At 52.3% G+C, this 12,504-nt stretch overlaps 1 protein-coding gene across 1 annotated transcript in view; it reads left to right on the plus strand.

Moving 5' to 3' along the window:
- Window positions 1-7,383: 7,383 nt before the first annotated feature.
- LOC131207273 (upstream stimulatory factor 2-like) overlaps window positions 7,384-12,504 on the plus strand; it is an 8,956-nt gene continuing 3,835 nt past the window's right edge. Inside the window, exon 1 of the mRNA XM_058199883.1 lies at window positions 7,384-7,441. Coding sequence (XP_058055866.1) covers window positions 7,384-7,441 — 58 coding nt within the window. The remainder of the gene's footprint in view (window positions 7,442-12,504) is intronic.

Below are 12,504 nucleotides of genomic sequence, written 5' to 3' on the forward strand. Positions count from 1 at the left end.
AGGAGAGAACATGTTTCATTCATCCTCTCGGCTGCTGTATTTCATTTTCCTGACGACTTTCAGTATCATTTCCACGATCAACCGACCCGACATCCGACGATTGTGCTGCACGTTCCGCCAGCATGAAATTGCATTGGGCAAACGGTGCCTTTTTTAAACGGTGGACTGGCGACCAAAATTTGGCCGTACCCAAATTGCATACGCGCCGTTGCGCCGCGTGTTATCATCCTTCGAATCGCCACGGACAAGTTTCATTACTATGCGTTGCGTTGCGATATCAATTGCGCGGCCACTGATGCTGTACCGTCCAACGAGCACCGACCTTGGACTGCCATTGTCACTCACCGAGGCAATAAATTAGGTATATGTATAAGAAAATGTTATCTTTTAATTAGCGCCGGCAGAAATCTTTCGTCCATCTCCGCGGTTCACCTTCAGCCACGTTCCGGTGTATTTGTTTGTCTCATATTTCATCCCCCCGTGTAGTCGGTCAATTTTGAAGATTGTGATAATATTTGAGGGCAGCCGACAGGGTTTCTAAGCCAACCGGTGCATCGGCGTGCGATGAAGGGGAGAAACCCTTGGCACCCCACCCGGCCGGCCTCTTGGAGGCGCTGGCGATGGCGTATTTGTCACCCTCGCCCGTGGCCAGCCCCTAGGCCCGCCGGGGGGCTGGCATTGCTTATCAACGATACGATGTTGACACACGAAATTACCATACACACTTACGCAGGGAGCTCTCCGGTCCACATTCTTGCCCGGTCACATATTGTTCCCGCGCGAAAACGTGTCCTCTCACTGCAGGTGTGCTCCGAAGGCACCACCGCTTATTGCCATGCGGTGATGATTGCGGAGAAAAATAGATCGTGGTGAGGGCTTGCAAATTTTGTAACACAACAAATGGAGTAATGTAATTACTTTGCCCGCCACCCGATCGGGCACCCAACGTGTGTACTCCGTTTCGAGCCGTCGTTGAAATATGGTGCCGGTGCGAGCAAATACAAAACATTTTTGAACGATGAGCGGAATTCGTGAGCCAGCTAGAGCAGGTGTTTGCGTTTTGCAAACATTTTGCTGGCCACAGTGCCGGAAAGAAGCATTAGAAAGCTTCATTTTAGTTGAAACTTTACGATCGAGCCACTAATTTGCAGTTGCAGGTTACAACAACAGGTTCGCAACTTTTGTCATGTTTGAACGAATCGTTTCTCTATTGTTGAATTTCCTACGATAAAGAATTGTAAAAAGACGAAAAATTAATTTAAATGGATCAACATCTTTCTTGTCTGCATCCATTTCATGGTACATCCCAATATTCGTGCAGTAAGTCACAAGCAACAATAAAATTTATAAAGCTCTTTGGACACTATATGACTTCATTAATGTAATCACTGAAACACTGAAATTCGGAACAAATTAATCTGAACAAGTCCCCAAAATCAATCATAAACTCACCTTCCTGGAAGTGGAACTGTAAAAGCTCACCTAACTAGGCTTGCGTTACAATGCATTAATACTTACGAATAATTAAAATGGCTTATCTTAATTGTTAAACCATCCCATGATCAAATACTATGCTACTACTACTACTTCAATCTACCTTCGGTTCCCTCCATTCGAAGTGTGAACTGTCGCTAGGCAATACCCGAAAGCCCGGCCGTTGCGGTGGTAGAAAAAATCTATGGCCGTATGAAGGGCAATAAATCGATCCGTTGTTATGTTCACCGACTGTTAACACATTTATAACGAACATCGAGTGATCGAGCGGCGCAGAGCAATTAATTGGAACATTAGTCAGGGCGCCCGGCGCGACTCCGTAAGGATGAGTCACGGCATGGCGGGCCAATGAAAGCATATTTAGCCTCTCATAAACATTTTACACCTTCATCGACGTTCCGGCAATTTCAAAGAAAGCCATTTTTGCTTAACAGCTCTGACATTTAGGAAGGTGGCGCGTCGGCCTTAACGGTTGTGCCCCGGGTTCCCAGGCTATGGCAGTGATAAATGGAAATCAACGGGCCAAGTGCACGGGAAGCATTACGACATCGCGAGTACGATGGTATCGCGTCGCGTTCTGAACACACAGGTGACGGCTCGTAAAACGGCTGCGGTTTGCGTTCTTTACCGGCCATCCATCGGTGCATCGGTAAGGCGTGATGAGTCACCCTTTCTAGGCGACATTCTTTCGATTTGTCGGATATTTTTTTAGTCGATCAGAGCCACCGCGAGCCACCACGATTCCATGCGGACATCTGGAGCCCGTCAAGGAGCACGAATCAAAGTGCCTTACTATAGCGAAAAAGAAAACCAACATCACCAGCCACATCTGATAAGCACTCAGTGACACTTTTACAATGGGGCCCCCACCAAGCACGTGAAACGGTGCGGCGCGTAAAGGCCGCGTACGAGGGGGGGAACTTGCATAATAATGTTTGATTAAAGACCAAAAAAATTAGCTCGCCGCGACCTGACTGACTGACAGTGAAGAAGTTATCGTCCCACGGTGCCCCACCGCCAACGATATCAGCCCAGGCCCAGCGGGGCACAATGCGCGAGAAAATGTGGTCCACAGTAAACACGCCGGAGCGGCCGATCCGTGTATGTGCGGAGTGTGTATATGTAAATTAATTTCGCCCGCCCCAGATCGAGCATTGTAAGCGTCGTGATTCGGCCGGACGAAACTCGTTATCCTTTGCGGTCACGCGGGGCCACGCGTCCTGCGGCCAGGAGCGTTCCCGTGCCCGACCGAACGGTGATCTCGTTTCGGCCTCGGGCCACGAACCCTTCGAAGCGAGCCGCACATCGTCATCGTCACATCGCGTCATCATAAACTTCTTGGTTTTGATTATTTATGATTCTACCGAAAGGTCAGATTTTCTGCAGGGAGCACCCAGTACCAGCGTCGCCACCGCCGTCGCCGCCACCACAACCATGACCAGCAGCAACACGCGCCACGCAATGTGCAATGCTGCGGCAAGTGCAACCATGCACTACACTCGAACCTCGGCTAGGAAAATTGATCAGATTCGAATGGGAAATATTTTTCTGTCACCAATCGTTTCAGTGTCGCAGTGTAAATGAACCACCAGAGAAGGATCGGAAGGGAAAAACGAAGGATCAATTTCAAACAGTCCACCGAACACGTGGCGACACGAAGGTTCGACTGTACGTCCCCGGCTGCTCCGGTTCGCGCGGGATCGTCGATGTCGATTGTTCGATCGGTCGAGGAGAAAACGTGCACGCAACACGCGCGCAAAATACGCACACTGGCACACACGCGGGCCACGCAAATGTAAACACGCATACAGGCGCTCCGGTCGTGCGCGAGCGCGGGCCGCGCGAGAATTCACTCCACAAAATGATCAGCCAAACCGGGGTCAACGAATAATAGGTGTATTTAGGTCAGCGGAACATTAATGAACAAACGAACGCACCGATCCGATCCCCGCGATCGAGAGCGAAATCGCGCGATGCAGCGCCGCCGCGGCCATGCTGCGGCGGGCGAATAAAAATCGCGCATCGATCCGCACAATTACGCTTAATATCGTAGTTTAGTGGCAACCTGGGCGCAATTTACTTGCGTTACGCACTCCCCGTGAAATGCGCGGCCCCACGGCCGATAGGACAGACAGACTTCAGGCTAGTCGCCAGCCGTGGTCAATGTTAACAGGAGCGTTAAAACCATTCACTTGCTACCTAATAAACTACGCCCGATTCGGAAGCGTTCTGGGCAATTTTCTTTGAAGTTTAAGGTGAGCGAATTCAATCGGCCATTTCGACGCCACAATTAGCTCCGGTTTATCGGATCGGATACGCAATATATTGGGAGATAATATTTAATTATGGAGACACTATTCGCCAGCTGCAGGCGATTACCGTAACAGTAAATATTACGATAAAGACGAGGGGGGGGCAATTGCACCGCCACCGTCACCGCCAGTTTCCAAGGTGCGATCCAAAATTACAACACAACACCGCGGCCGCGGCCGATCAAAACTCGTTCACGATCGGACCAGTTTTGTGAATCGGTAAACCGGGAGCGGGTCGCAAAAAGAAAAACGATCACCCATTTATCACCCCAGCTCGTCGGGTCGGGGCTAGCAGTCAAAAGGGTCAAATCCTAGGGCAAACGGTGCTGGGCACCAGCTTGCAGCGGGTGTCTAATTAAATGTCTCCACGCGGGCGACAATCAGGAGTCGTCGGGCCAAAGGACCACGGAGACGCACGTTCGCCACCGACCGAGACCGAGACGACCGGATCGCCATTGTGGGCCGAAGGCCCTCGCCACAAAGGACTGCCACACGGTCAAGTAAAGGTTACTGAGATAGTGATCATTAACTTCTCGCCCAGCCCGCCAGAAAGGGGGTCACTGATTGTGGCAGCCGCCTGAGTCATCCAATTACCCCGGGCACAACATTAAGCCAGATCGGCCAATTAGACCTCTTCACTGAAGGTCCAGTCCAGTCCAGGGAGTTCCAAAGTTCGGGGAAGCAATAACCCGGGCTGTGGGCCATTCGAAGGGCTTAGAACGTCGACTTGCCAGTTCTGTTTCTCACCGTGCCACGTCACAGGCGACACGTTTTTCGCACCCACCCGACAACTGGCTCCCGCTAATGAGCATCCATTAGCCACAGGCAGCAACGCTCCCGCTGTCAACACATGCGCAGACGACCCATAGCCATTTTGTCCGAAAATGTGCCGGAGATTTCAACGATAGTGCAAACTGGGACACCCTGAAAGGAACTGAATTATGAAGCGATCTTTAATCGACGGCGTCAACACGGGGCCCTTTTACCACATCGGGCAACGGAGCCAGGGTCGTTAAAGGACCAACCTTGACAGGGGAGCCAACCGGTTGGAGCCGACGGCCGATAGTTCTTCGGCCAGAACTCGAAACCGATCCGTAATCCAGCCAAACTGTAATTGAAATGGGCCGCGACCCAAGGGCGCGACCTTCGCCAAGTGTCGAACCGGACGGCTCGGCACGGCTTTGCCCGAAATTGTGGGGGGAGGGGGGTGGTTTGTGACCTTGCCGTCCTTGCCGCCACACTAGTCACTCTCGTTCCAATTGCTGGTGCTGCTTTTACACTTGAACTTGAAAGCCTCCAGCGACGACGAACACGGCGACGACGAAGGCCCGTTCACCAGCCGCGACACGAACCGATTACCATTGCCGGAGAACTCGTTAGATTTTAACCCCCCCCTCCTGCCAGGAGGTGCAGCATCTCTTCGCACGCACATACTTGAGCTGCCAGACGCGGGCGCTCGTTGACAACCGAGCCAAGATCACGTTCCGTCCGACGTCAAAGTCCGTCCTGCTGGCTTTGCTGGACTCGACTTTGATGTGCTTTCCTTAATTCGGTTTTTTCAGTACCGCCTTATACACACCGGCCAGTGCGGTATTCTCTCTCGTTCTAGCCGAGGTGTCTCACCGATTGACCCACTGACAGGTAAAGGCCCCGGGACTTAGACTTTAGACCCAACGACCTACCCGTCGTTCCCTTCGGCGATTCTTATCAATTTTCGGTGTCCCCCCCGTCCGACCGGCTCCGAGTGGTTGTCTGTGATCACGGTCACGGGCTCTGGCGTTGTTTTCAAGTTCGTGCGCGAGCATAACGTCGATTCATGGTTCCGAAGGCTGCTGCCGGATCGTTAGTTCCACGAAGATATTGTTTTACTATCGACGGCCGACGGCGACGGCGCTAATCATTTCGATGTTGTGGCCCCGATCCCCGGTCCACGGTGCGCGAGTACACGCGTCGGGCCGTCGGGTAATTCCCCCGCCTGGTGGCCCGGTGAACGTAAACTCGTTTCTGCATCATGCGCGCCGCGTCAAGGTGGATTTAAAAATCCCTACCGCGTGCGCCCGGTGGGACTTTCAGACCCCGGGCGATCGGGTGCTTCTTACCACTCGGGGGGGATTTGAGGGGGATTCGTTTTTTTTTGCGGTTCAATTTTTGCACACCAAACCGCTCCCAGACTCGGTGACTACACACGGCCCGAGCACGGATCGAGTTCCAATAGAGAGAGCATTAATTTAACGGGCCACTCTGCAAAAGCTGAAACTGTAAAATGTAAACATAAGGACCTGCCGCCGAATGGTGGCAGATCCGAAGCAGCAGGGTCCTTGAAGCAGACCGGTGATGCAACACTGCGTTGGGTATCCTCCGCGCGCATAACGGCTGCGGTGGCCGTGTAGCCAACGTGTAGTGTTATTTATTAATTTTTGCTACAATGGCACAATAATGAATATTTATTGCGTATCAGGGCTTCACGCAGACCCCCCCCGCCCGGACCTTATGGGTTTATGGCCCTGTGCCACTGCGGCCACCGGGTGTCGGGCTTTATCACTGACACTTTCTCCGCGCACTTTATGGGCCATCAGCTGACCAGAATCGTATCGATCGTTGGCCGAATTTTGTACTCACCGCCGTGGTTCATTGTTCATTGGCACACGAAATTGTGTGGCACACGCTGTGTGTGTGCCGTGCCGTGCAATCCGTCTTGACCGGGCGCCGGGGGCGTGATAAAACCGCGTGCCGTGGCCCGATAATGATCACGCTGTCACATGAGAGAAGTACCCTTCCAGCGTCATCGATTGCGAACCGGCCGGACTTCTGCACCGTCATTCGTCGGGGCCGCAGTGTGGTTCCATTTTATTGTTTCGTCCCCACGCACCCAGCCGGTGGGTGAAGCTTTCCACGAGCACCGACCACCGATCCTACAAATATCATGGCCATCATCCGTCGCAGCTTATCGGGCGTGTTGTGCATGTTGAATGAAGTTTTTTCGTTAACTTTTGAAGCTCGCGACTCACACTTGCGCGCTCCGTTTGCTGTTGTGTCGCGTGGCCCTGTCGCGTTTTTGGGAAGCCTTTTTTCGGTTTTTTTGTTTTTTTTTTGACAAGCATTGCGTTGCGTTCGATGAAAGTTTTTGTTTATCAAACTACAGCTGGCGCGCGCGCGTGACTTGTGGCGAGGTGCGCATGTTAAATGAGATCGATTTTTGGAAGATTTGCACCTTCGCCGTTACAATCCCCCGAAGGGTGGCCCACACCCCGCGGGGGGTGGGATTGTCAAACAACCTGCCACCTGCCACCTGCCACCGGTCACCGGCGGGGAAAATCTGTTTTTAAATTAATGCTATTCAAATTACCGCGTCAAACGGTTGGCCAGTTGAAGGTGGAAAGAACGAACGCTGTCTCTCTCTCTCTCTCTCTCTCGTGCGCGCGCTCGCTCGCTCTGTGTGTCTGGGATTTTCTTCAACAGCGGGGGGACACAGTGGACGTCCCCCGGACCGGAACACTGTCGATTTGCCGCCGGACCGGACATTAACAATTTACGGCGATAATTGCTTTTCAAAACCATACCTCACACGTGCGCGCGGATGAGCGCACCAGGCGGTCAGCTAACGACCGCAACGCCGCTACCCAGAACCCTGCTTGGTGCGTTCCGGTGGCCATTTGTTGACTATCATCGATAAACTCACGATCGCCTTTGCCGATGATCGTGAAAGTCATGGCTGGAGCAAAGAGGCAACTCATCAAAGTTGCCCGACGCACGTGCGCCGCGACTCGCCTTCCAAGTGAAGTGGTCTACTAGATTCGGGTTGTTCTGTTCCGAAGAGTTTCGTTCACATTTTACAACGAATCGCAAACCCCATTCAATCGCCGAAGGCACGTTTCGCACGGCGTTTATTGAACGTAAATTGATTGTTTTTCTACTTGCAAAAAAAGCAATCCAAAACTACGCCATCCGATCACCGTAAATGGATTAATGTTTTGAAGCCACCGATTGTTGGCAGAAAATTTAGAATTTCACGCGCCACACGCCAGAGCCCAACTCGTGGCAGTTAGTCAGCGTCAGCTTACTTCGGCCAAACCGATTTCTAGCTCAAGGATGCACTCTAGGCGAACGGGGGGAACCCGCAGAGAGCGGGAAGCGGGTAAATCTTTGCGCAGTAAATGAACGATGACGGTAGTAAAAAAAAAAAGGCTAAACGGCGGCCCATGCTGGGCGCATTCGGTGTGCATTCGCGGGCTCTCGGGTTGCATAATAATCGGATTTGACAAATTCAAGGTCCCCGTTGGTGGTGGCACCTCTCGATCGCTACTTTCCACCGCTCGAACGGGTCGAATCCGCCGCTCGGCCGTTCCTGTGGCTCCGTTTTCGGAAGGGTTTTCACGTAGTTAATCGATAGGACAGTAGCCTTCCCCTGGCCGCGGCGTGTGCATTAGGGTGGATCAGGTGGCGCGCATCGAATCGCACGTTGCGATAGGAACCCTGGCCGTGCCCTGGCCGTTGAAGCTTAAGCTGCCAGGAAGATAATTTTAATCAAACATTATCGTTGCATTCCTACCGCTTTGCCTTTGCAAACTGTATTAATCCAATCAAAAAGGGGCCCACCACTTTTCGGTGATAACATATTTTGGCTGTACTTACAGAACCCCTTTTTGGGGTCATAATTTTAGCACACACTTTCTGCTAGTGCAACAATGTATTTGTGGCTGCAGTTCAGTTTTAATAACCGTACGCAAATTAAATTCGACGCCGCTCGTGTCGGCGTTCCGTTCCGTTCACACTTTCGACGGCCCCCAAAAACCACCGGAACCACCCCACGGGGGGTCCGCAAAATTGTGGAACAACCAACAATTTGTCAACTCCCACCGGTCGTGCCGTGTTGACACCGAACTCGAAACCTGCGGCTTCGCGTTGCGGTGGAAAGCTTTGCTTGGTCACCATGCGAGAAAATCCGCGCAATCCGCGAGTTATCCGCGCTTCACTGACTCAGGCTGCCGCGCCGATCCTGGAGTGCTCCACGCTGGAGTGGTTCTAATCGGCGGCTTTAGTTCTTAAACAGCCTTATGGCCGTAGGGCGCAACATACGCAACCCGCGGAACGTGAAAGTATTAAGCGGCCGTACAATAGGACCCCCACCGACACAGACACCCGCGTGTACAGAGACACACAATCAATCGTTCGTTTCACGTGCCGATCGAGCAGCAGTTCCCGCTCCCGCTGCCTCCCGCCCCGTCGCCCTTTGCGTAAACGGCGCATCGAAGCAAAAACGTGCACTTGATCCGGGCGCACAGTGAGTTTCAATGTTTTTTGCGCAAAATGTCGCAAACGCGCGAGTCAATGTCAAAGCGATTACGACCGACCGACCGTTTGAGGTGGATTAATGTTAATGCAGGATAAATATTATTTTTGGCCGCACCCGTTTTTGTTTCGGGTTTCGCATCTGCCATCCGAAACTCGGAACTGGAGAAGTGCAATTTACGCCAATTTGTCACCGTGTTTGTGTGCAGAGAGTGCATTCATTAATAAATGGTCCGGTTATAAATTCATTGATAAAAGCTAATTTGCACATTATCACTGGTGTAGTGTTCCTGGTGTTAGTTTGCCCCGGGTGATCGTGATCCGTTGTTCGTTTCGCAAACGCAAACATCGCACAGCGTGGACAGCGTCAATTTTGTCCACCTTAACTAATTTTGAAAACTTTGGCAAACCCCACAAGCTAACAGCTAAAGTAAGTAAAGTTAGGGCTAATATAAGGCTATTGAGTAAATTCTGAACATTCCACAACCTTGATTTATTTGTGTTTATTATTTTTTCTTATTAGAATGGTTTTTTTATTGTTACTTTTACTAGATTTATTATTTATTTATTATTCTTAGAACTGTCGTCGTTGATAGAGCAGTCGGTAAAGCTCTTCGTCGTCTCGCAGCTGGGTTCGATTTCCGATATCGGTGCGTGACATGGGTGCTGGCGCTGGGCCTTTGCTGTGTAAAAACACACCGTTACAGAAAGCAAAACCGCTAGTCGGTTGTAGCCTGAACAATAAGTACAATGTTATTAGAACGGGTAGAGCCATATTAATCACCGATTTAAACTTAAAGCATTCAACTTGATACTCTGCCAGGGTTTAGCGCAGACGGGGCCACTACTTTGTTTGTGTTTTGAAAACATAAAAAATGTTTTTAAATATTTTTACGTAAAGTTAAGCTTATAGAACATAAAATACTGTAATTATTTAAAATGGCTTACATCAAAAAGAGGGTTTCAAAAATATTGAACAACATTGATTGATGTTCCAATTCCCGATCCAACCGTTACAGAAAGCAACAGATATTAAAATTATCTCTAGTTTAGGTCGAGACCGCTAGTCGGTTGTAGCCGGATCGGTGCAGGCAGACGGATGACCTGCGGACCACTGACCACTAGTTTGCTTGTATTTTGAAAACACAAAAAAAGGTTTTTAAATACCTTAACGTAAAATTAACATGCGACTTAAAGTAAATATTTTGTTTTCCAAAATATAGATTCACATGGATTGATGTTCCGATTCCCGATCCAAAGGCCGGGCCGGACCGCGCTACGTAAATCCTGTGACGGACTGTACGGTGGGCACCCTGAGCCCATCTGTCTGCCCGTCGGCGGAGGCCTATCATCTCGGGGGCGACGGTGGTGGCGCCGGCGCGGGATGCGACTGGCTGCGCGAGTGTGCGTGCGTGCGCAGTGTTTATTCACGTTTGCCGGCGACGGCGGCGACAATGCCAACGGCCGGGCGACGGCGGCGACGGCACGAGGATTGATGACGAACTCACGCGAGCGACGGGCCCGGGACCGGGGCCGGAGCCGGAGCCCGGGTCTGGCGCGCGCGGCTCCGAGCTATCATCAGCGTGCGCGGCCAAGTCAGTCAGTTACGCACCGTCGCGCAGTAAACATCGCTTTTGGCAGCTCGTTTTGCCGTCCCTGTGTCCGCGTGTCCGTAGTTGTGAATCGGTCACGAAGTCGCGAGTCGCGAATGCGCGGATCTCTCACCCTAGCCGCCGAGAAACAGGCAAAAGCGAGGACGAGTGACGCCGGTCACTTTCGCAAGTTGACGCGACCCGCCGTCAAGGCTCTCATCGGCCCGTGGGGTTTATCATTGGAGGGCTTGGTGCAAGTAGCGAAATTAGTAGCGCCGATTTGAAGGAAGTACATATTGCCGAAATCAGCCCAGAACTGTTCGCGTAATACAGACAGCCTTTACAAGGCTCCGGCCTCGCACCCATCATCACCCTTCCGCGGTGCCGCGCGTGGTAGTAACAAGTTGCGTACAAGCCGCCTTCGTCCTTGCGTACGCGTGTAACACAATAGAAAGAGAGAGAGAGGGGGAGAGAGCGAGAACGGGCAGTAAACAACGGCGAAGAAAGTGCATCCGGGAAAGCGAAGTAACGGCGGCGGCGAACAAGTGTCCGAGTTGCGAGAGTGAGTGAGGTCCTGCTCCGATTCGGAACTCTGTTGTTGAACGCCGTGAGCGCGCGCTCCCGACTCGACAGAGAGAGAGAGAGAGAGAGAGAGAGAGAAGGAGCGAGAAATGTGTAGTGCATGTTGTTGTTGCGTTTGAAACGCGCGTCCGAAGAAAGCTTCCCGTGCGTTCGTGCGTGCGTGCGTACGATTCCGTTCAGAGCCTCGGCCATCATACGAGGGGGGCCTCGGTCGCGCGCGCCCTCCAGTAAGGACGAACCGGAGCACAAGGAGCAGTAGCAACACGCCCGTGCCACACGCGGCTCACGGGAAAAACGGCGTGTGGGCCGCGCAGCAGCAGCAACGCCAGTCCCAATCCCAGTGGCTCCAGAGTGCACGGCGTTCGTGAAGCGCCTTCCGGATTGTGCGTGCGGGTGCGGGTGCGGGTGGGTGCGTGTGGCGCAAGCAATAGAGTGTGTTCGACAATACAGAGTCCCAGTCCTGGGTGTTGTTGTTGGGTGCCCTCCAGTGCCCACCGCAGCCAGCGAAAACACGGCCCCCACAATGAATAAGCTCGACTACGATGTAGACTGCTTAGAAATAAGGTAATTAAACGCGTGTCCGTGTGTCCGTGTGTCTCGGTGTATGTGCCCCATCATTCGGGAAGCCATCATCCCCATCATCAGCATCCCACCACCGTGGTCGTCATCAACGTCATCGCACAATTATTGATTACCGCGGTGGTGGTGCGGCCAGTGCGGGTGGCCCAAGCCGAAGGGAGTGCAGAGTGTGCGAGCGAGACAGGAACCCGAGCGAGAGAGAGAGAGAGAGAGAATCACGATTTTCCTCACGAAACTCACGCCAGCTCGTAGACGGCTCTCAGGGATGGCCGAGTTTTGTGTACCAATTTGGTGCGACCGCTCCCGATCCTTTGTGTCCTTTGCTGGGTCGCTCTCGGCCTCTCTCTCTCTCTCTCTCTCTCGAATCGAATTTTCCACCCTCACTCGCCACTCTGTTTTTCTCACGCTCGGCACGCGGCTGCTGCTCCTATTGTCCGCCCGTACTTTCACTCTCTGGCTCTCTGACGTTGACACGGACGGCACAGGAGCCCGGAACCGTCGGCCGTGCTTTCCCCAAAACTTTCTGTCCCTTGCACTGGGCCCGAGCGCATTGTGAATTTGCTGCGTTGTGTTCCACCGGCCACCGGCCACCAGCCGCCTCCATCGCAGTTCCTTCCCGCTGTGTTTGTGGTTGTGTGTTTTGTAACGCGGATGGC

This window comes from Anopheles bellator, chromosome 2 (genome assembly GCF_943735745.2).
Source record: "Anopheles bellator chromosome 2, idAnoBellAS_SP24_06.2, whole genome shotgun sequence".
Classification (NCBI taxonomy): domain Eukaryota; kingdom Metazoa; phylum Arthropoda; class Insecta; order Diptera; family Culicidae; genus Anopheles; species Anopheles bellator.